This window comes from Meriones unguiculatus, chromosome 2, assembly GCF_030254825.1.
Source record: "Meriones unguiculatus strain TT.TT164.6M chromosome 2, Bangor_MerUng_6.1, whole genome shotgun sequence".
Classification (NCBI taxonomy): domain Eukaryota; kingdom Metazoa; phylum Chordata; class Mammalia; order Rodentia; family Muridae; genus Meriones; species Meriones unguiculatus.
In genome coordinates, this window is record NC_083350.1 from 116104524 (window position 1) to 116126598 (window position 22075).

A 22075-nucleotide genomic window follows, 5' to 3' on the forward strand; every position below is an offset into this window, starting at 1 on the left:
ATAACAGACAAGGGTATCAAATAAAAACATTATAATTCCCCAGTGACCGAAAGTTCTGGTGCTCATGTTGAAGCACTAATTGCAGATCCACCCTCCCAAGATTTTAATACTCTCCTTTCTTTTATTGTTAGTGACATTTTCACTGATTTTTCCCATCCTAGTATTTGAGAACTTTACTTTTTAAAACATAATTTTATTCTATTTTATCATTGCACAGCTCTGCTGAGGAAACATTACTTGCAATCTAAAATGAAACACTCCTTCATTATAATGCCCAAGTATGTTGCCAGACTCAGACAATGAGGAAAATGGTAAGACCAAATACACACCTCAAAACCAAAACTCTTGGGAGCACATTCTACCATTGTCCTTCCCACAGAACTTAGCACATCGCCTCATACATGGTAAGTACTGCTTGAATACAAAAGAATAAATCAGTGTGGTTGAAATATAAATGTTTGTTGTTCTAGAAAATCCTTTGTTTAAAGATTTTTCCACCTACAAACTCTGGCAATAGATTCTCATTGCCACATTATGGAGAAGTCCTTCTGGATCAGCTCAGAACTCCGTACCTAAGAGGTCACTTAAACCTGCATCTTGAATCTTCTCCCATGAAGACTTTAGTGTGGCGATGAAATGGGCTGTGGGGGGGAGGTTGTTTGTGTATGCAGAGCTGAGCTGGAGTGCTTGCTTCATGGATCCTAAGAGAGGACTGGCTTTACAAACAGAGGAGACCACTAGAGATTCCAGTGATCTGTGTCTCAACTGATGCCACTGACTATCCTTCACTAGACCATGAGTGGGATTGTCTCTAGAAGAGCACACTTCTTGATTAAAGGGGAAATGGAGTCTTATTAAGTTCAACTTTACATAAAATCAATTAAAATAAATGCAGCACTGTATAGAATGTCATACAAGCATGTCAATACTTTTTCTCAAGAACCAAGAGGATGAGGCAATGTTCCCAAGTGGCCTTGGCTTTCTCTGACTTTCAGAGTCCCACTTGGGCTTCTTACAATAACTGCTGAGTACCGTAGGAATGTACTTTACAAACACAAAGCTAAAACTGTTGAGACTAACCCAAGCCTGTCTCCCTAAGCCAGGGTATCCAGAAACATCTCTACTCAGAGACATTGGTGACACCCAGAGTGCTTCTCCCACTGCTGTTGTGTATCTGGAGCATGTAGAGACAAGAAGCTGCCTGCCCTGCACTGCTATCCTGAGCAGGGGAGGTGAGGGAAAGTTCACTAGCTCACTCTGAAGCCTAAGCTTCTGTGGATTCCCAACTCCTACAGGAAAATGATAAAGTTGCTTGAACTGGCCCTTCTGTCTCATTGAACTAGAACTAAAAAAACAAAAACAAAATATACACAAGTATACCAAGAAGCATTAGGAGCATTAGGGCTCATGTGGTCCTGCTTTGAACTCAAGGATTTATGCTACAGTAATGCTTCTACGGTGCAATTGGGGTTTTCTGAAATCTAACCATTTGAGAGGATTTAAGTAATTCATGCACAGTAGAGAAGGCAAATGATTAGCAATATTGAACTGCTTCAGGAGATCAATTAAAACAGAGCAGTGTTTGGAAGACTTCAGATAGAAATCAAGCTGCTGGGTTTTGAAAGCAGAATGTAACTTCAGCTCTACAAAGAGAGAATTGTTTTCTGACAGGCAGATCACCTTGACTCGAGACAGCAAAGGCTCTTTCTTAGAAATCAGACTGGGCTTCTGCTAAACTAAAGAAACTTTCCTGGGGCCAGTAAATCCAGACACTCTTGAATTCAGAAGACAGAGATAAATATTCTGTCTTCAAGTCTAAGAATAAGATTACTGTGAGGTTGTTTTAAATGAAAAAAATAGATGCAAATAGTGGACCATTTCACAAGCCATGAGTGAGTGGGTTCTGATGCAAAAGCCTAATAAGTTCTATTGGTGATGTTTGGGGAAATAATTACAAAGTTATTGAAGTTATTCTAAGCCATTTACATCTGCTCATTTAAGACAGAGATAAAACTGGCATTATTCCTCCTGTTCAGCTGATGAGTAGCTTGAAGGGTAGAAAGGTTAGGATCACATAAGTCTACTCATAGCATCAGGAACTTAACATTAGCATCTGACATGGCCCTCCCATGAGCGTTTGTGCCCTCTCTTCAGAATTCTCATGACTCGCACCTTCTATGCTGAAGCTACTCGACTGCTTGAATTGTTCCGAATCGTCATATTTTGACACTTTGACAATGGAATCCATAAAAACGATGAAGAAGCCCTTCTTGCTGTATAACTCGAAGGTACTGTAACCAGGAATCCAGAGGCCTTGGTGGTGGAAAAACGTCGCTCTCTGATGAAATGCTGAGTTTGCCTGCCACTGCAACAAACTGAGAGTGTCATTGTCGTGGACGTAGAGAAAGAAGTTCGGCCTTTCAGCAGATTCGAAGGACACAAGAGCCAGTGCTGTAAAACAGAATGTCTTGATCACCTAGGGTCTCAGGGGAAGGCGGAGCACAAGCGCGGGCATCACAATATGCATCAACAAGGCTGAAAATAGTCAAACACTTCACCATGCGAAATTAACACCCATCTCAGGCACGTCGGACAAGAATAATGAGGTTCCAAAAGAAAAAGGCAATGCTTTAAATGGAGTACTGACAATGAACTGGTTTTGGGAAGCCAAAACCAATCTCTAGCAAGTTCTAGCTTTTTCTTTATCTATTATGACCTTGGAAAGAGGAAAAATAATTGAGCAGGGAGCAGCCTTACCAGGCCACAGAAGATGACAATGCAGTCACTCCTGATGAGATCTGATAGACTAGGATCAGAAGGAAGAAGAGGAGGACCTCCCCTATCAGTGGACTTGGGGAGGGGCATGTGTGGAGAAGGGGGAGATTAGGAAGGTGGGATTAGGAGGGAAAGAGGGAGGGGTTTATGGGGGATACAAAGTGAATAAAGTGTAATTACTAAAAGTTAAAATAAAAAAAAGAAAATGTCATTTATTCAATAGTACTGTCTATTTCTCAGAAGACAAAATGGCTAATGAGTAATCAGGCTTTACAGAGCATTAGGTAAGTATGGCTGTATTCCGATAATCTGCTTCAAATTGTCCCTTATGACTGTACGATTCATGCTATAAACTCTTTTCACTAAAATATTGTGTCAATTTTTGGAAAAAAAAACATTATTTGTATCTTTTAAGAATGGTAGTCACTTATATTAAAAAATCAAAAAAATCCATCAAACGTAATATTACCAAAGACACTTATTTTGTCGTTAAAACTTGGAAATATCCAGATTCTGGCTATTATTAATAAAGCTGCTATGAACATGGTTGAGCAAATGTCCTTGTTGTATACTTGAGCATATTTTGGATATATGCCTAGGAGTGGTATAGCTGGATCTTGAGGTAGCACTATTCCTAATTTTCTGAAAAAGTGCCAGATTTATTTCCAAAGTGGTTGTACAAGTTTACATGTCCACCAGCAATGGAGGAGGGTTCTCCTTTTCCACAACCTCTCCAGCATGTTCTGTCACTTGAGTATTTGACCTTAGCCATTCTGATGGGTGTAAGGTGAAATCTCAGGGTCATTTGGATTTGCATTTCCTAGATGACAAAGGACATTGAGCATTTCTTTAAGTGTTTATCTGCCAAAACAACTTAGATGTCCTTCAACCAAAGAATGGACACAGAAATTGTGGTACATTTACACAATGGAATACTACTTAGCAGTTAAAAACAAGGAAAGCATGAAATTTGGAGGCAAATAGATGGAACTAAAAAAAGATCATCCTGAGTGAGGTAACCCAGAAGCAGAAAGACACACATGGTATATACTCACTTATAAGTGGATATTAGCCATATAATATAGGATAAACCTACTAAAATCTATACTCTTAAAGAAGCTAAACAAAAAGGAAGACCCTAGGGAAGAAGGTTAATCCTCATTCAAAAGGGAAAACAGTATAGACATTGGAAGTAGGAGAAGACAGGGAACAGGACAAAAGCCTCCCACAGGGGGCCTCTGGAAGACTCTACCCATCAGGGTATCAAAACAGATGCTGAGACTCAAAACCAAACTCTAGACAGAATGCAGAGAAACTTATGGAAGAAAGGGGAGATTAAAAAAACAAAACAAACAAACAAAAAACCTGGAAGGAGACCAGAGCTTCACAAGGAGACCAACAGAGCCAAAATATCTGGGCCCAGGATGCCTGCAGAGAGTGATGAATCAACCAAGGACAGTGCATGGAGATGACCTAGACCTCCTGCTCAGATGTAGTCCGGGGGCAGTTTCATATTCATGTGGGTTCCCTACTAATGGAAGCAGGGGGAAATCACTGGCATGAACACAGCTGCCTTCTCTTTGATCACCTCCTCATGGGGAGGTGGCCTTATTAGGCCACAGAGAAAGAGGGTCCAGACAGTCCTGATGAGACCTGATAGACTAGGGTCAGAGAGGAGGGGAGAAGGACCTCCCCTATCAGTGGACTAGGGGAAGGACATAATTAGGGAAGACAGAGGGAGAGTGGGACCAGGAAGAGATGAGGGAGGAGGCTACAGCCAGGATACAAAGTGAATAAATTGTAGTAAATAATTATTATAAAGAAAATATAAAAAAACATGCAAATATCATGACTGAGAAACCAAAGATGCAAAATAAAATTAAATATTTTTTGTATAAGGAAAATCAGTTGCAACTAATATAAATTAAAATTTCAAACTTCCAGAACTTAGAGAGTTCTTTTTATAGAAAGAAGAATTGAGAGAGTTTTCTCAGAGAAGTGAGCATTTTGTCAGATTCGTTAGTTTCTTGTGCTTGTAAAAGAAATTGTACATGATTCTAGGTAGACTACAATGAAAGTTTAGCCTGGCATCACTGGCCAGAGAGGACATGGCCACTAATAAGAACAGTTGCCAGGCAGATACAAGCCTAGGATATAACTTGCTGGTCCAAGCCAGTAAATGAAGGCATGTCAGACATGAATTATGAGATTTCAAATTGTGAGAGTCAAGGAACCAAGGATACCTGAGACCAGGACAAAGGAGGTACAAAACCCTATCTCCGTGATTATCAACACTCTGATATGTACGCCTCATACTCAACTTATCACTTTCACTTTAACTTTCTATTAAAATCCTTTAAATGTTAGGAGTGAATGTTTTCAATTTAATTTCTATGTTAATACTATAAACATTTAATCAGTGGGCTACTTAATACCAAAAAATTCAATAAAACATCTGCAATTCTAATGTAGCAATGCCAATAGATAAGCAAATTATTTTACATATAAAACAGCCATTTTATATGCCAAGACTTTGTTTTATATTCTTTGAAGAATTTAGAAAATGCCATAGCATATGAAATCTCCAGTTAATACTTGGCGAATGGTTAATGAAAAAACTGTAAGTGAAAAACTAAATTTGAATTTTCAATTATACTTACAGGATGTCTTCTCTTTGAAAAGGCCCGGAGTGATCATAAAACTAAAAAATAAATTACCGCGATCACTACTTCTTGGCAAAGAGAAAATGCTTCTGCTGGTTACATTGGCACCGAGGACAAGGCCACTCTTTCCATAACTTGCCAGCATATATGGTCCTTCCCCAAGCCCTGGGAGAGCAACCAGCAAAATAATTATAAATTAGCATAGGACTTCAAGGTTTTAAAAAATAGAAAAAAAACTTCATAAATATTGGGCAATTCAAATCTATTCACTGATACATTAACAACTATTTTCAAACTAACAGGAATTTAGTATATTGTATATGCATTTAAAGTATATAATTTAAATATATAGTTACAAATAAATACATGTAGTTATGTCTATAAATATACACATGGGTACATACATGAATTCTTTTTACATGTATAACAAAACTGGGGAGGGGGAATGACTTAGTCTTTTGATATGCAAATCCTCTTACTCTAGGAAGAAATGTGTCCAGATGACCTCCTAGCCTAAAATCTCAGGATACTAATAAACGTCTAACATTCAATGATAATAACACCCTCTGTAACAGCACCTATGAGATGGCTCAGCAGGTAAAAGTGGTTTCTGTTTAAGCCTCATGGCCTAGATTTGATCTCTAGAACCCATGGTGAGAGAGAGAACCTGACTCATGAAGGTTCTCTTCTGACTTCCACATACATACTATAACATAGAGCACACGCATGTTACATGTGTTCATACCTACATATACATGCATGTACATGCATGCACACATGCAGGCACACACTAAATGATAATTATAAATAAAATGAAGACTTCAAGATATTTATTTCTCTGAATAGTCTCATGCTAATAGCCTCATGACACTCTTCCAGCTGAATCTCAAGAAAAAAAAAAAGTTCAAAGACACACTATACAATATTTTACTGCTTTCACCAGTAAGGTGAGTCTAAAATAAATGAAAAATAAGATGCCTAGACCCAGACCTGAAACCCCTCAGAGTAATTTTTCTTCAAACTTCAACTCACAAAAATAACAGATAAATGATAACTATGTCCATTACTATTTAATTACTATTTTATGAGAACGAGATTAGTGTGACACCAACTCAATTTCCATGCTACTGGTGTCCTTAATATAGTTGAGTACAGTAAAACGTTTATCTAATAAAATCACTCTGAACTTCATTATGTAACAGTTTTGAGCAGGATACTAGTCTTTACCCATACACAGTAATAATGACAACACTACCTTTAAATTCTAAGAAAACGACATGTAACAACCATGAGGAACTTGGCACTGCAGTGATGCCAAGGACAATTGAGACAATCCCAGACACAATTCTATTTTTAATTTTGTCTTCTCAAAATTATTTATTTATGTATTTTCCTTAAATCATGTAACTATCTTTACAACATAGTTTCTGACATGTAGTAGGTAACAAGGAAGAGAGAATTCAGCTGCAAATGTCTGAAAAAAGCCAAGGTGGTTTATAATAGCTGTGGAATTATTTGGAGTAAAATTATTGTGAAAAGTCACTTAAACCAATGTTGTTGTCCTTTTTAATGATTTCCATCAACAGCCTCTACAGTTCTATTACCTTCTTCAATCACCTACCTCTGTGGCCATCAACTCTCCCTCCTGGGCACATTGACACTTTTCCTTATTACTTGAATCATAGGAAGTCAATTCCCTGTCTGCCTCTCCCCTGAGCCTACTACCACTGTATCCTCAGGGTTGGATGCCCTGTGGTCACCTTCTGAAACTATAAATACAGCGCCATAAATGACACTAAAGAAAATGGCTTGAGAATTCTGTAACCCGACAGGAAACAGGTCATTATACTTGCAGTGGACATCACAGAAGGCAAAGCTGTACCGTGTTGCAAGAGACAGTGACTCAGGACTTCAGTGATCTGCAGATGGCAGAAAGCACAGGAGGGCTGGCGGGAGGAGGGGTGAGTTGGGGGAGGGCACAGGATGGACAGGACCCTGGAGCAGAGCTATGGGAGAGTACAGGTTTAAATAAGGACGTCACTAGAGTGTTTCTCAAACCGACTCAGAATTCAGAATGCAGACCACACAGGAGCAACACAATGGCATCCTCTAAAGCACAGAACCACAGCTCACGGATCAGAGCAGCACAGACTAAGCAGCTGCCTTGGACAACTACTGCTTATAAGTCCCAGTTGACCACAGTTTCACTAAGTGCTTTTGGCAAAGCTTTTCCATTTCTTCATATCTCAATTTCCTCTAAAATAAAAGGTTAACAAAAGCTACCTATTATTACTCTATTATTAGTTTCAATTACATTTTTAATTGTGGAGCCCAGAAGACTGATATACCCAATCTCAGCTCTCTGCCTCTCCCTTTCCCGCCCTCCCATCCCTCCCTCTCCTGTGTGTGTGTGTGTGTTTCTCTCTCCCTCTACCTGCCCTTCTCTTTTCCTCTACCCACTCATATGTGCACACGTGTGTGTGTGTGCCTTTGTATGTTTGCCTGTGTGTGTGTGTGTGTGTGTGTGTGTGTGTGTGTGCACATTTCTGACGAAAAATCTTCTATAAAAAATACCTTTGGTTAGATTTTCTTTTATCATAGGGATTTTGTTAGTGTTAACTTTTATTCAGAATCAATTTCTATAAATTTAGCAAAGCAAACAAAAGCATCCTCCCATTTATTTACTTATTTATTTTGTTTATTTATTTATTTATTTTGAGACAGGCTTTCTCTATGTAGCCTTGGCTGTCCTGGACTAACTTTGTAGACCAGGCTGGCCTTAAACTCACAGTGATCCACTTGCCTTTACCTCCCTGAGTGCTAGGATAAAAGGCTTGTGCCATCATGTCCAGCATCCCTTTTATGTCTTTATACCTTGCAGTTTTCAAGGTTTTCTATGCCTCTGTTGCTATCGCCACAGCTTAAATGGATTGCTGGTGCTGGTTTCCTATGACTATTATTCTAACTTACCCATCCATCTATCATAGGCCAGAGTTGTCCAGGCAGTAAAAGATGTCACCTCTCCAGATCCAGATGGTCTCAATTGTGTGAACTAGGCTTTGGTCACTGTCTTTCCATTACAGAATTTGAGAAAAAGCAAGCTCTGCCTTCTGACTTTTTAACTCATGTCCTCACTCATCTCTTTCCACATCAGTAAAACACCCACTCAGACTCTTAGTGATAAGCCTGAATACTTGCTGAGGCTAGAGGATTTTGATTGCTATTGTATTAAGTTTTCACATTGATATAACGTAATTTTATAATAATAGTAAAGTGCATTTTCTGATATTATCATCTTCATTTTGATTCTGTTTTCTACAATATAATAAAACTTATCTGTAGCCACATGATGTGTAATGATCACCAGACTTTATTCTCCTTATCAAACTAAAACTTTCTAATCTTTGATCAATATTTGTCCTTTCCTTATTAATCCTCCCCCTCTCCTACCTTTACTAAGCACATTTTTCTCTCCTTCTGTGAGTCTATTTTAAATAACACATATAATAGAAGCAAATGGAATTTCATTCTTCCTGAATGACTTTATTCAGCTTAACATCCTTCAGGTTCAACCATGTTGTCATAAATGATAAAAGTCTTACTTTTGCTTTGGGCTAAATATTGAAAATGTAGAAAAAAAATATTAAGTATTCTCACCACAAAGAGTAAATGTTGAGATGATAAACTTACTAATTAGGTCTGAGCTTAACATTCCTTTGTGCATTCATGTATAAAAGCATCGCCTTTTGCCACAAATTTAGAAAATTATTAATTTAAAATTATGGAAATTTTAAAACTTTTAAAGAAAGTTCATAGTTATATGTAATAGTAAAAGCTGTGCCTTTACTATATGTTTATATTTTACCTAAAATTAGTATAACTATTTATTCACTTGTGTTATTGAAAAAGTATGTTTTGAAACATTCTGGTGCTTTCTCAGAAAAATTAGGAATAGTGCTACATCAAGACCCAGATATACCACTCTTAGGCATATATCCAAAATATGCTCAAGTATACAACAAGGACATTTGCTCAACCATATTCATAATAGCCAGAATCTGGAAACAACCCAGATGTCCCTCGATAAAGGAATGGATACAGAATTTATGGTACATTTACACAATGGAATACCACTCAGCAATTAAAAACAAGGAAAGCATGAAATTTGCAGGCAAATGGATGGAACTAGAAAAGATCATCCCAAATGAGGTAACCTAGAAGCAGAAAGACACACATGCTATATACTCACTTAAAAGAGGATATTAGCCATATAATATAGGATAAACATACTAAAATCTATAGTCCTAAAGAAGCTGAACAACAAGGAGGACCCAAGGAAGATGCGTAATTCTCATTCAGACTGGCAAAGAGAATAGACATTGAAAGAGGGAGAAAATAGGGAACAGGACAGGAGCTTTCCACAAACTCCACCCATCAGAAGCAGATTCTGAGACTCACAGCCAAATTTTGGGCAGAGTGCAGGGAATCTTATGAAAGAAGAGGGAGATAGAAAGACCTGGAGGTGACAGGAGCTCCACAAAGAGACCAACAGAACCAAAAATGTGGGCTCGGGGGTCTTTGCTAAGACTGATACTCCAATCAAGTGTGGAGTAACAGCTATGCATGGAGATAACCTACAACCCCTGCACAGATGTAGCCCATAGCAGCTCAGCGTCCAAGTGGGTACCTAGTAAGGGGAACAGGGACTGCCTCTGACAAGAATTTAGTAGCTGGCTCTTTGATCACCTACCCCTGAGAGGGGAGAAGCCTTACCAGGCCACAGAGGAAGACAATCCAGTCCATTCTGATGAGGCCTGATAAGCTAGGGTCAGATGGAAGGGGAGGAGGACCTCCCCTATCAGTGGACTGGAGAAGTGACATGAGAGGAGAAGAGGGAGGGAGACTGGGACTGGGACGAGGGAAGGGCTTACAGCTGGGATACAAAGTCAATAAATTGTAATCAATTAAAATTAGTTAATTAACAATTTTTAAAAAAGAAAAATTAAAGGTGGAAATGAATGAGGAAAAAAGAATAAAGAACCTAAATTACACATTTTTATTTTTAAAAAATAAATATCTGACATAATACTGCAGTAATATTCATTAAAATGGCACATACCTTCATTATAATATTCACAATCAAGTGCTAAAAGAAAGAAAAATAAATATTAAATTGCATATAAATTATCTGAGTATGTGCAGCACAGGAACATCCATTATTGATACTACATAAAATAACAGAGGATGACATCATTATCTAGAAACTTCCTATGAGCAAAAGCAATTGTGTGTGTATGTGTGTGTGTGTATGTGTGTGTGTAACAGAGAGAGGGGAAGATATGTAGGAAAAGAGGGGAAAGTGGGAGAGAGGAGAGAGAGCATGTACATGTGTAACTTATTTTTCAAACACCTATAATCTTTTAAATACTACGCCACCTTCACACTCACAATGATCCTCCTGTCTCAGCGTCTTGGGTGCTGAAAAACAGGTATACACAACCAGGTCTTGTTCAAAAGGTATTTTTTAAGATGATGTGTTTCACTAAAACAGATTTCATGACATTGTTGTAAAGGTAGACAAATACTTGGCAATTTGGAAGCTGATCACAGAAACTTCCAAACTGTAATCAGTTCCTCAGAGGACTAACCACACACCTGAGCAAATGAAATGGTTAAGGAGTCAAATCTGAAAGAAAATCAAGATGAGTTTTGAAAAGAACATCCTTATCATCAGAAGGATGAAATTTCACAGGCATAGGAGGACTGGAATCCTAAGCAATTTCTGTGAGGACAGTATGTAATTTATATTTCACAAGCTGCAGGAACAGCATTCAAACATAATAGAAAACTTAACATATTTTTTTCTCTTTGATATATGATAATTTGTGATTGTCAAAAGACTATGAAATTTGGACAACTAAAACTAACTATATTTCTATGAGTTTCATGGCATTACTCCACAAGAAGATGACAATTCGTTTGGATCTTCTTAAAAGCTGTCCTCTTAACGACGTCCTAGGCAAGGTACCCACCACAAACAGTGGGTGACCGCCAGTGGACGGGCACGCCTTCCTGACAGCATTTGTAAGCATACGCCGCCACACTGGTACAGAGACATTCGCAGTCCCCTCCCAGGTTACAGTTACATGTATCTTCATGGCAGTTTTTGGCAAAAGAAGTAACATCAATCTGAAAGCAAAATGAAAGACAATATAACTCCAAGAGGCACTGATGGTGACTAAATTCAAACTTCCGGGAGAAGAGTAATTGCCCATTTTTCCCAACAGGTGTCCTCAGCGTAATACTCCCACCTACACAGCCCTAATTGTCCCAACCCACCGTCCTGCCAGTGAAGACAGAATTACTAGGCAAATGCCACCTCAAAGAACTAGCAAAACAAGAATAACAGATCTACTTTGACATCTGCACGCAGGCATATTTCAGATTTTCGAAAGCGCACTGTTGCTGGATTTCGTTGTTGGCATAACCACCCGGCATTAAAGGAGCTCACTCTGTTTCTAAATGCACTTTACTTTTTTGTTTTTTTCTTCTTTTATTTCCTTGCCTCCTAACTGGGAAAATGCTGGAGATGAGTGAGTGGCAGTGGCAGTTTCTTCTAAATGTCTCCTAGTCACTTAATTTTGTACTTGTTAAATCACTGATGAAATTGAATAGAGTATTAATGTGTCACGAAAGAAAAAAGGGTTTGGTGTCAGCTATTTGTGTTTTAGGTTGTGTGCCAATGCCTGGCTTAATTTTTCAAGCAACAGTCAGGGGTAGAGCCTTAAGCCTCTGTGGCTTGGGTCCAGAATGAACACCGTATTTCCTGTCAAGAAACTATGGTTCCTAAGAAGCACAGAAATCTCAACGTGGAACACATTTAATCAACTGGACTCTAGTCTACCCATGCCCCTTAAATGTAGCAAGCAGTCATGGACTCCCTTTAAATTCCTAAAATTTTCTGACATTATAACAGAGTTATCACATTTAAAAGGACAACTGTGGTGTTTAAGACAGTAACTGTAAACTCACTATATGTTAACATAAATTACATGTTTTAGTAAAAACCTGTATTTTTGGTCAAACTAAATAAGGTCAGTGAGGAGAGTACCATGCTACACAATTTTGCAGATTACTTTTAACATCATTTTGTAGCACACAGCTGCTTTTCCATTCAGTGCTGTATTATTCTTTCTGTGGTTTGGTTTTGGTTAAAAGATGAGAAAAGTTTTCCATGTATTTATAATTGAAAAGTTAATAGTGGTTAATATCTTTTCTTTTTTGTGTGTGTGATTTTGATGATGTTCTTTTATATGATATCCAAAACTGTGGCCTTCTTTTTTATTATGTTTTATTTTTTAAATTAGGATATATTGCATTAGATAACACTGTGTTTTAGGGTTCTCTTTTCTCCACATTTCCTTCACTGCCCTACCCCCACTATCCCTGGTCCCCCTCTCACAACCTTCAGGGCACAGACTCTTTGCTCCTTTTATGTCCCATGTGTCCTTCTTCTTGATCACTAACCTCCCTCATCACCTATTAATTACCTTCCTGGGTTTGTTTTTTTTTTATAGATTTTTAGGCTTTATCAACTCTTACATCTGTTTATATGTAAACATGTACCTTATACATGGATCTGTATATATATTTTGCATTTGTGTTGTTGTTGTCATTGTTCATTTTGTTGTTATTTTTTTTCTTTCTGAGTATGTGTTTAGTACAGCTCTGTCTACTTTTTTTTCTGTAGAGCTGAATAAAACTAAACACGTGTGTGTGCCACATTTTCATTATGCATTCAGTTGTTGGTGGACAACTGAATGGCTGGTTTGATTTCCTTGCTGTTGTGAAACAAACTGAAATGTGAAAGTATCTCTGTGATAGGATATAGATGTTTTGTAGTTGCTAGAAGTGGTATGGTTTGGCTAAATAGCAGCTCTTGTTTTAAATTTTTAAGGAACTTCACATTGATATCCATAAAGACCAGGTTCAATTTGTGTTTGAAACCACACCAATGAATCCAGCACTTTGCTGGATTAAACTCTTTAGATTTAATTTACCTTTGAAATAATAATCTTTCACTCTTGTGTGATTCCACAGCACTATGCATTGATTATTTGAAAACTGTGTGGTGTACACAGATCTTCTAAATGTTAATGCGTTTAATTACATGCAGAAGCAACAGGCCACACATATTCATATCATCATGTATCTTCAGAAAAGCATCACAAAATTTTTAAGCCCACAGTTACAGAGCCAAGTTTTGCAAAATTCTATTTTTCATTTAAAATTTTTAAAATATTTTTAAGGGCAACAAATGCTGTCGAATGTTTTCCTTGAAGCCACAGACTTAGTCTCTGCTTCTCAAGAAAATATCTGCCAAATATTCGTGGTCTGAATGACTATATATTTTGATTATTTGTTCTTTCAAAAAAAATTAGTGTTCCAGGAAGGTGAACAGCAAACCTGGCTCACGACTCGAACACGGAACGTATGAGTCCTTTGAGAAAACAAGGGACATGCAGAGGGGTGTTGTTTGGCTTTAGGTGTTTCTAGGGCTCCTAACAGGGGCAGTTCGGGTGTCTCTGACTGTTTTGCCTGCTTTTGAGACGCTTTTCCTCCTACTGGATTGCTCTATCCAGCCTGGATTTTAGGGTTTGTACCTAGTCTTATTGCATCTTGTTACACCATGTTTAGTTGATATTCCTGGGCGTCCTGCTGTTTTCTGAAGGGAAATGGAGGATGAGTGGATCTGAGAGAGAGGGGAGGTGGGAAGAGAAGAGGGAGAGGAGGCTGTGGTCAGGATATAGTATATGAGAAAAAAATAAATAATGTATTAAATTACTTCCACAGCTTCTACTGGGACCCAAAATTATTGCGTGAGAAAGAAGATTAGATATTTAAGTTATGCTTTTAGAATAGCTCCTAAAAATTCTTTTAAATATGCCACTAGAAATCCTGTTAGACTATACTTGTGTAGAATGTCCACTTGAAATGCCCTCTGATGTCAGATAAACCTCTATTATTTTTATTATTTACACTTATTTACAAAATGCTGTAGATGAATCATACTTCATAAAATAGGATGAATTGCAATGATCATTTTACCTATGTACACTGTTAGATAAGATACAATGAGGAAGAAAGGAAGACAACTAGACATTTTTTTTATACAGAAAAACAGCAACAAAGGTCCCGAGCAATGACTGCAGGCCACCTGAGAAACATCAGTTGCCGAACCTGTCCCACTCATTTCAGCATAGACAGCAGCATGACTTTACAGTTAAGATTTTAGTGAAAGTTCTCATTTACCACATTACGACAAGGAGCAAAAACGTCACTGTACAAAATGGAACATTCTTTCTTGGCATAGGGAAATTTGTTCTGGTGTGCCTCGCAGGGCTTCAGCGCCTCCATAAGATCTTCACACTGTTGAAAGTCAAAGAAAGCATGAGAGACTTTCAGGGCCCCAAACTCTGAGATCAAAGCACCCTGCTGACTCATGACAATGGCATGTAGCACAGTTGCACCCTTTCAGACATTTTTACCTACTGCCTGGTGTCACCCATATAGGTTATAGAGTAATAACATAAATCACTTCGGAGAAGCAACTAAATATTAAACAGAGTAACATTATAGAGTGAAGTTAATTGTTTTGAATTTTTTACCAATACATTTTCACCAAAAAATAAAAAAAAAAAAATTCTATGAGCATGAATCTCTCTCCTTTAACTTTTTATGTTGCTCTTTTTTGTCACAGACCATCTTCTGAGATACTGGGTGTACAGATTTCTATAATCTCCAGAGACTCAGATGAACTCTGACATTTGACCTGTGCTGTCTCTAAAACTTTTCTGAGAAAGGACACGAATGATTTCCTCAGTTGCCTTTGGTTCTAAGTCTCTCTTCTGATTTGGATTCAATTCCAACATTTCCTGACGGGTTTTCTTATAACTACCCTACACTGGCTCCTCTTCCCCAACCTCCTACTCCCTCCATTCCTTGCAAATCCTTACCTTGAAACCTCTGTGCCCTTCATTTGACACAGCTGTCTCTACTTCGGCAGCCTGCATATATTACCAAGGGGCAAATCTATATTTCTATGCTAGGTCTATGCTCTGTAGCTTGAAATTAGATATTTCCAGCTAAAAGTCTTTAGGTCACATCTTTCTCAGTACATCCTAAGGTGTACTATACTTATTTCTACTCTGTTTCTGATGTCAGGAGGTAGAAGGCTTTCTTGAACCTTCCAAATGCATCCTCAATAAAGTCCTTCAATAAATACTGGGAATTTCCACTTTCAATGATCCCAGTTTCTATAAACTTCTAATCTCCCCTAGCAGCTCACCTGACTGTGCTATAAGAGCCTCCTGCACCTGCTGTTTTCAAGGCCTCCCCTTGATTTTTCAGCCATTGTCTATTTCTAACTCTACGTCATAACCATATGAACACTATAAGATGTTTTTATGTTCTGCACTTTCTCCACACCTGTTCACATTTGCTAGGTGACTTTCTCCTTTTCTTCTATCCTTTCTCCCATAAACCAGTGGTTCTCAACCTGTGGGTCATGATGCTCACAGGGTTTGCATATCAGATATCCTGTATATCAAACATTTATCTTATGATTCATGACAGTAGCAAAATTATAATTGTGAAGTAACAACAAAAAAAATTTATGGTTGGGGGTCACCACAACATAAGAAAATCTATTAAAGGATTGCAGCATTAGGAAGGTTGAGAACCACTGCTCTAAACTTTATCTTCTCAGATCTTGTAGATGTTAAAGACCTTATCATTAATTTGTTCCACAGAAACTTTCTCAACTTCCTGTGTATATTTATTAATTCAGCTATATACATCAATATATTCTTTAGTAGTTTTCTATGTCACATAGTAACTTAGCCATTAAAATTCCTCAAAGGAAGAGAATATCACATTCATAGTCTATATTATAATAATAAAACAACATATTAAACAAAATATAGTGAATGAATATAGAGCAGAAAGCATTTTGCTATGCTTAAAAAATATGAGAGGTGTAAGTCTGAATGAAACCTTTGTTTTTTCTGAACATATAGGCTGTATTAGACAAATCATTTAACCTTTTTGGTTTTTTTTAATTTTTTTTAACTTTTATTAATTACACTTTATTCATTTGTATCCCCCCCATAAGCCCCTCCCTCTTCCCCTCCCGATCCCACCCTCCCTCCCCTTTCTGTGTGCATGCCCCTCCCCAAGTCCACTGATAGGGGAGGTCTTCCTCTCCTTTCTGATCTTAGTCTATCAGTTCTCATCAGAAGTGGCTGCATTGTCATCTTCTGTGGCCTGGTAAGGCTGCTCCCGACTCAGAGAGAGGTGATCAAAGAGCAGGCCAATCAGATTATGTCAGAGGCAGTCCCTCTTCCCATTATTATGTAACCAACTTGGACACTGAACTACCCTGGGCTACATCTGTGCAGGGGTTCTAGGTTATCTCCATGAATAGTCCTTGGTTGGAGTATGAGTCTCTGGGAAGTTCCCTGTGTTCAAATTATCTTGTTCTGTTGCTCTCCTTGTGGAGTTCCTGTCCTCTCCAGCTCTTGCTATTTCCCACTTCTTACCTAAAATTCAATTCACTCTGCCCGACAGTTGGCCATCAGGCTCAGCATCTGCTTTAATAGTCTGCAGGGCAGAGACTTTCAGAGGCCCTCTGTGGCAGGTTCCTAGGTTGTTTCCTGTTTTCTTCTTCTGGCTTTCAGAGGCCCTCTGTAGCAGGTTCCTAGGTTGTTTCCTGTTTTCTTCTTCTTCTGATGTCCATTCTCTTTGCATTTCAGGATGGGGATTGAGCATTTTAGTTAGGGTCCTCTCTTTTGCTTAGTTTCTTTAGATGCACAGATTTTAGCGGGTTTATCCTATGTTGTATGTTTATATGAGTGAGTATATACCGTGTGTGTCTTTTTGCTTCTGGGGCAACTCACTCAGGATGATCCTTTCCAGGTCCCACCATTTACCTGCAAATTTCATGATTTCCTTATTTTTCATTGCTGAGTAATACTCCATTGTATAGATGTACCACAATTTCTGCATCCATTCTTCAGTTGAAGGGCATCTGGGCTGTTTCCAGCTTCTGGCTATTACAAATAAAGCTGCTACAAACAGGGTTGAGCAAATGTCCTTTTTGTGTACTTGAGCCTCTTTTGGATATATGCCTAGGAGTGGTATGACTGGATCTTGAGGAAGCGCTATTCCTAGTTGTCTGAGAAAGCGCCAGATTGATTTCCAGAGTGGTTGTACAAGTTTGCATTCCCACCAGCAGTGGAGAAGGGTTCCCCTTTCTTTACAACCTCTCCAGCATGTGTTGTTGCTTGAGTTTTTGATCTTGGCCATTCTCATGGGTGTAAGGTGAAATCTCAGGGTTGTTTTGATTTGTATTTCCCTAATGGCTAATGAGGTTGAGCATTTCTTTAAATGCTTCTCTTTCATTCAGTATTCCTCTACAGAGAGTTCTCTGTTTAGGTCTGTTCCCCATTTTTTAAGTGCATTACTTACTTTGCTGCTTTTCAGCTTCTTTAGTTCTTTATATATACTGGATATTAGCCCTCTGTCAGATAAAGGGTTGGTGAAGATTCTTTCCCAATCTGTAGGCAGTCGTTTTGTTTTGATGACAGTGTCCTTTGCTTTACAGAAGCTTTTCAGTTTCATGAGGTCCCATTTATTGATTGTTGCTCTTAGAGCCTGTGCTGTTGGTGTTCTGTTCAGGAAGTTTTCTCTTGTACCAATGAGTTGGAGGGTATACCCCACTTTTTTTTCTAGCCGATTTAATGTGTCTGGTTTTATATTGAGGTCTTTGATCCACTTGGACTTCAGTTTTGTGCAAGGTGACAAGTATGGATCTATTTTCAGTTTTCTACATGTTGACATCCAGTGGGACCAGCACCATTTGTTGAAGATGCTATCTTTTTTCCATTGTATGGTTTTGGTATCTTTGTCAAAAATCAGGTGTCTGTAAGTGTATGGGTTTATTTCTGCGTCTTCTGTTCGGTTCCATTGATCCACCATTCTGTTTTTATGCCAGTACCATGCAGTTTTTATAACTGTTGCTCTATAGTACAGCTTGAAATCAGGGATGGAGATACCTCCAGAAGATCTTTTATTGTAGAGGATTCTTTTAGCAATTCTGGGTTTCTTGTTATTCCATATGAAGTTGAGAATTTTTCTTTCCAGGTCTGTAAACAATTGTGTTGGCAATTTGATGGGAATTGCATTAAATCTGTAGATTGCTTTTGGTAAGATGGACATTTTTACTATGTTAATCCTGCCAAGCCATGAGCATGGGAGATCTTTCCATCTTCTCGTATCTTCTTCTAATGCTTTCTTCAGAGACTGGAAATTTTTTTCATACAAGTCTTTGACTTGCTTGGTTAGGGTTACACCAAGGTACTTTATGTCATTTGTGGCTATTGTGAAGGGTGTTCTTTCCCTAATTTCTTTCTCAGCCCTTTTGTCTTTTGTATACAGGAGGGCTACTGATTTTTTTTAGTTAATTTTGTATCTGGCCACTTTTCAGAAGGTGTTTATAAGCTGTAGGAGTTCCCTGGTAGAGTTTTTGGGGTCACTCACATATACTATCATATCATCTGCAAATAGTGATAATTTGACTTCTTCCTTTCCAATCTGTATCCCCTTGATCTCCTTCAACTGTCTTATTGCTCTAGCAAGGACTTCCAGCACTATGTTGAAGAGATATATAGAGAGTGGGCAGCCTTGTCTTGTCCCTGATTTCAGTGGGATTGCTTTAAGTTTCTCTCTGTTCAGTTTGATGTTGGCTATAGGCTTGCTGTATATCGCCTTTACTATGTTTAGATATGTGCCTTGTATCCCTGATCTCTCCAATACTTTAAACATGAATGGATGTTGGATTTTGTCAAATGCTTTTTCAGCATTTAAGGAGATGATCATGTGGTTTTTCTCCTTCAGTTTGTTTATGTGGTGGATCACATTGATGGATTTCCATATATTGAACCACCCCTGCATACCTGGGATGAAGCCTACTTGGTCATAGTGGATAATATCTTTGATGTGTTCTTGGATTCGGTTTGCAAGTATTTTGTTAAGTATTTTTGCATCAATGTTCATAAAGGAGATTGGCCTGAAATTCTCTTTCTTTGTTGAGTTTTTGTGAGGTTTAGGTACCAAGGTGACTGTGGCTTCATAGAATAAATTTGGTAATGTTCCTTCTGTTTCTATTTTGTGGAATAGTTTGAAGAGAATTGGAGTTAGCTCTTCTTTGAAGGTCTGGTAGAATTCTGCGCTGAAGACATCTGGTCCTGGGCTTTTTTTGGATGGGAGACTTTTGATGCCCACTTCTATTTCTTTGGGGGATATAGGACTATTTAGTTGATTTACCTTGTCCTGATTCAGCTTTGGTAAGTAAAATCGATCAAGAAAATTGTCCATTTCATTTAGATTTTCAAATTTTGTGGCATATAGATTTTTGAAGTAAGTCCTGATGATTGTTTGGATTTCCTCAGTGTCTGTAGTTATGTCCCCCTTTTCATTTCTGATTTTGTTGATTTGGGTGGTGTCTCTCTGCCTTTTTTTTTTAATTTTTTATTTAACTTTTATTAATTACACTTTATTCATTTTGTATCCCCCATAAGCCCCATCCCTCCCAGTCATTTAACCTTTTTGAAATGCAATCTTTCTACCTATAATGCAGAAACAATAACTTTTGCAAAATAAAATTTTCATAAGAATTACATATATCTGTACAAGATCTGTTTACCTAAAGAAGCTAAGCAAGAAGGAGGACCCTAGGGAAGTTGCTCAATCCTCACTCAGAAAGACAAATGTGACAGACATAGGAAGAGTTGGAAAAAACAGAAAACAGGACAGGAGCTTACCACAGAAGGCCTCTGAAAAACTCTACCCAGCAGGGTATCAAAGCAGACTCATAGCCAAACTTTGGGCAAAGTGCAGGGAATCTTATGAAAGAAGGGAGAGATGAAAGTTCTGCAAGGGACAAGAGTCCACAAGGAGAGCAACAGAACCAAAAAATCTGGGCACAGGGGTCTTTTCTGAGACTGATACTCCAACCAAGGACCATGCATGAATTTCAAGTAATAGGAACAGGGACTGCATCTGACATGAACTCAATGGCTGACTATTTGATCACCTCCCCCTGAGGGGAGAACAGCCTTACCAGGCCACAGAGGAAGACAATGCAGCCAGTCCTGATGAGTCCTGATAAGCTAGGGTCAGAGGGAAGGGGAGGAGGACCGCCCCTATCAATGGACTTGAAATGGGGAATGGGAGGAAATGAGGGAGGGGGTTACAGCTGGGATACAAAGTGACTAAACTGTAATTAATATTAAAAATTTTAAATTTAAATTAAAAAAAGAATTACATAGAAAAATATGGAAGTCCATCACCTATAAAGTATCATAGAAAAACCATGTAAAAAATAACCTAGGTAATTTAACTCATCAGACTGTTTTTTTGATAAATATATGTTTGTTCTAAATTTCACATATGTAACTTACCTGTCCTAAGGCCCAACTGTCTCCAAACACCTGAGCATTTCTCACTTCAAGGTTATTAGATGTTGTCATATCATTTGAAGTACATTTGTCAAAGTTCCCGCACAATCCTGCCAGCTTGTTCTAAAGTAATAAAATTATAATGAAATATTTAATATTTATTCTAACACTCAAATATATTAAAAGTCAAAAAATTCTATGAAGAACTTTCACAGAATAATTTAAAATAAATGTTTTAATAAAATGAGTTCATACCAAGTAAATTATATTTATAATATTTAACAGCTCCCAAATATTTCACCAACCTTCATATATTATATATCATAATTACTGTACATCTTTGCATTCACATCTATAACAATTTAACCGTAAAAGTATATACTGAAGTTTATTAATACATTTATGTGCATATATACTGTTACGTATATATAGTGCATAAGCATGAATAATTTTATGAATAAAAACATCTGGATCATAAATTTGAGTTATATATTTAAGGCTCTGTAACATCATTAATGTTGAAACAATAAAGCTAACTTCAGTGACTATAGTTCATGAAATGATGAGCCCAAGAATCTAGTCATATCATAATGACCAGCGGATTTCCTCAAAATACTGTAATTTCTTTTTTTAGAGGCAGGATCCTCTAAGGCTTTCAAAGCAGATGGTATTTTAACAATAGTGGAACTCTTTTTAAAACCTTAACCTGATGCCCCTTCAACTCTCTCTTTAATACTAATGGCTGGAATACAGCCCTTTAAAGTAATATCGTCTTCCTGCCTCCAAGAAAGCAAACAGTGCATGGGACCCATGTCTTAGATTATCCAAGGTTAGTTACCATTTTTACCTGTGGGCAAACAATCGTGGTACACCCAATCCACGGGTTACAATAGTATTTTAAAGGGGGAAAATACTAATTCATACGAATGGATACATTTTATATTTATGTTACCAAGTCCTTGAGCGGAGATCTCAAAAGCTACTAAACAATTCCACTTATATGATATGTGAGGAAGGAAAAACAATAGCAATGGAGATACAATGGTCTTTTTTCAGATTTGTGGAGATGGAAGTAAGATTTAGCAATAAGGGAGCAGCCTGAACAAAATGTGAGTGTTG

General features: G+C 37.9%; 1 protein-coding gene across 2 annotated transcripts in view; it reads right to left on the bottom strand.

Annotated features, from left to right (window-relative positions):
• The window catches only part of Otogl (otogelin like), a 151704-nt gene that overhangs the window by 41874 nt on the left and 87755 nt on the right, over positions 1 to 22075 (bottom strand). For both annotated transcript variants that reach the window (XM_060376923.1, XM_060376922.1), the window contains exons 28-33: positions 20960 to 21079; positions 14751 to 14867; positions 11471 to 11627; positions 10558 to 10584; positions 5436 to 5603; positions 2173 to 2451 (exon numbers count right to left, since the gene is read on the bottom strand). In XM_060376923.1, the coding sequence (XP_060232906.1) occupies positions 2173 to 2451; positions 5436 to 5603; positions 10558 to 10584; positions 11471 to 11627; positions 14751 to 14867; positions 20960 to 21079 (868 nt within the window). The remainder of the gene's footprint in view (positions 1 to 2172; positions 2452 to 5435; positions 5604 to 10557; positions 10585 to 11470; positions 11628 to 14750; positions 14868 to 20959; positions 21080 to 22075) is intronic.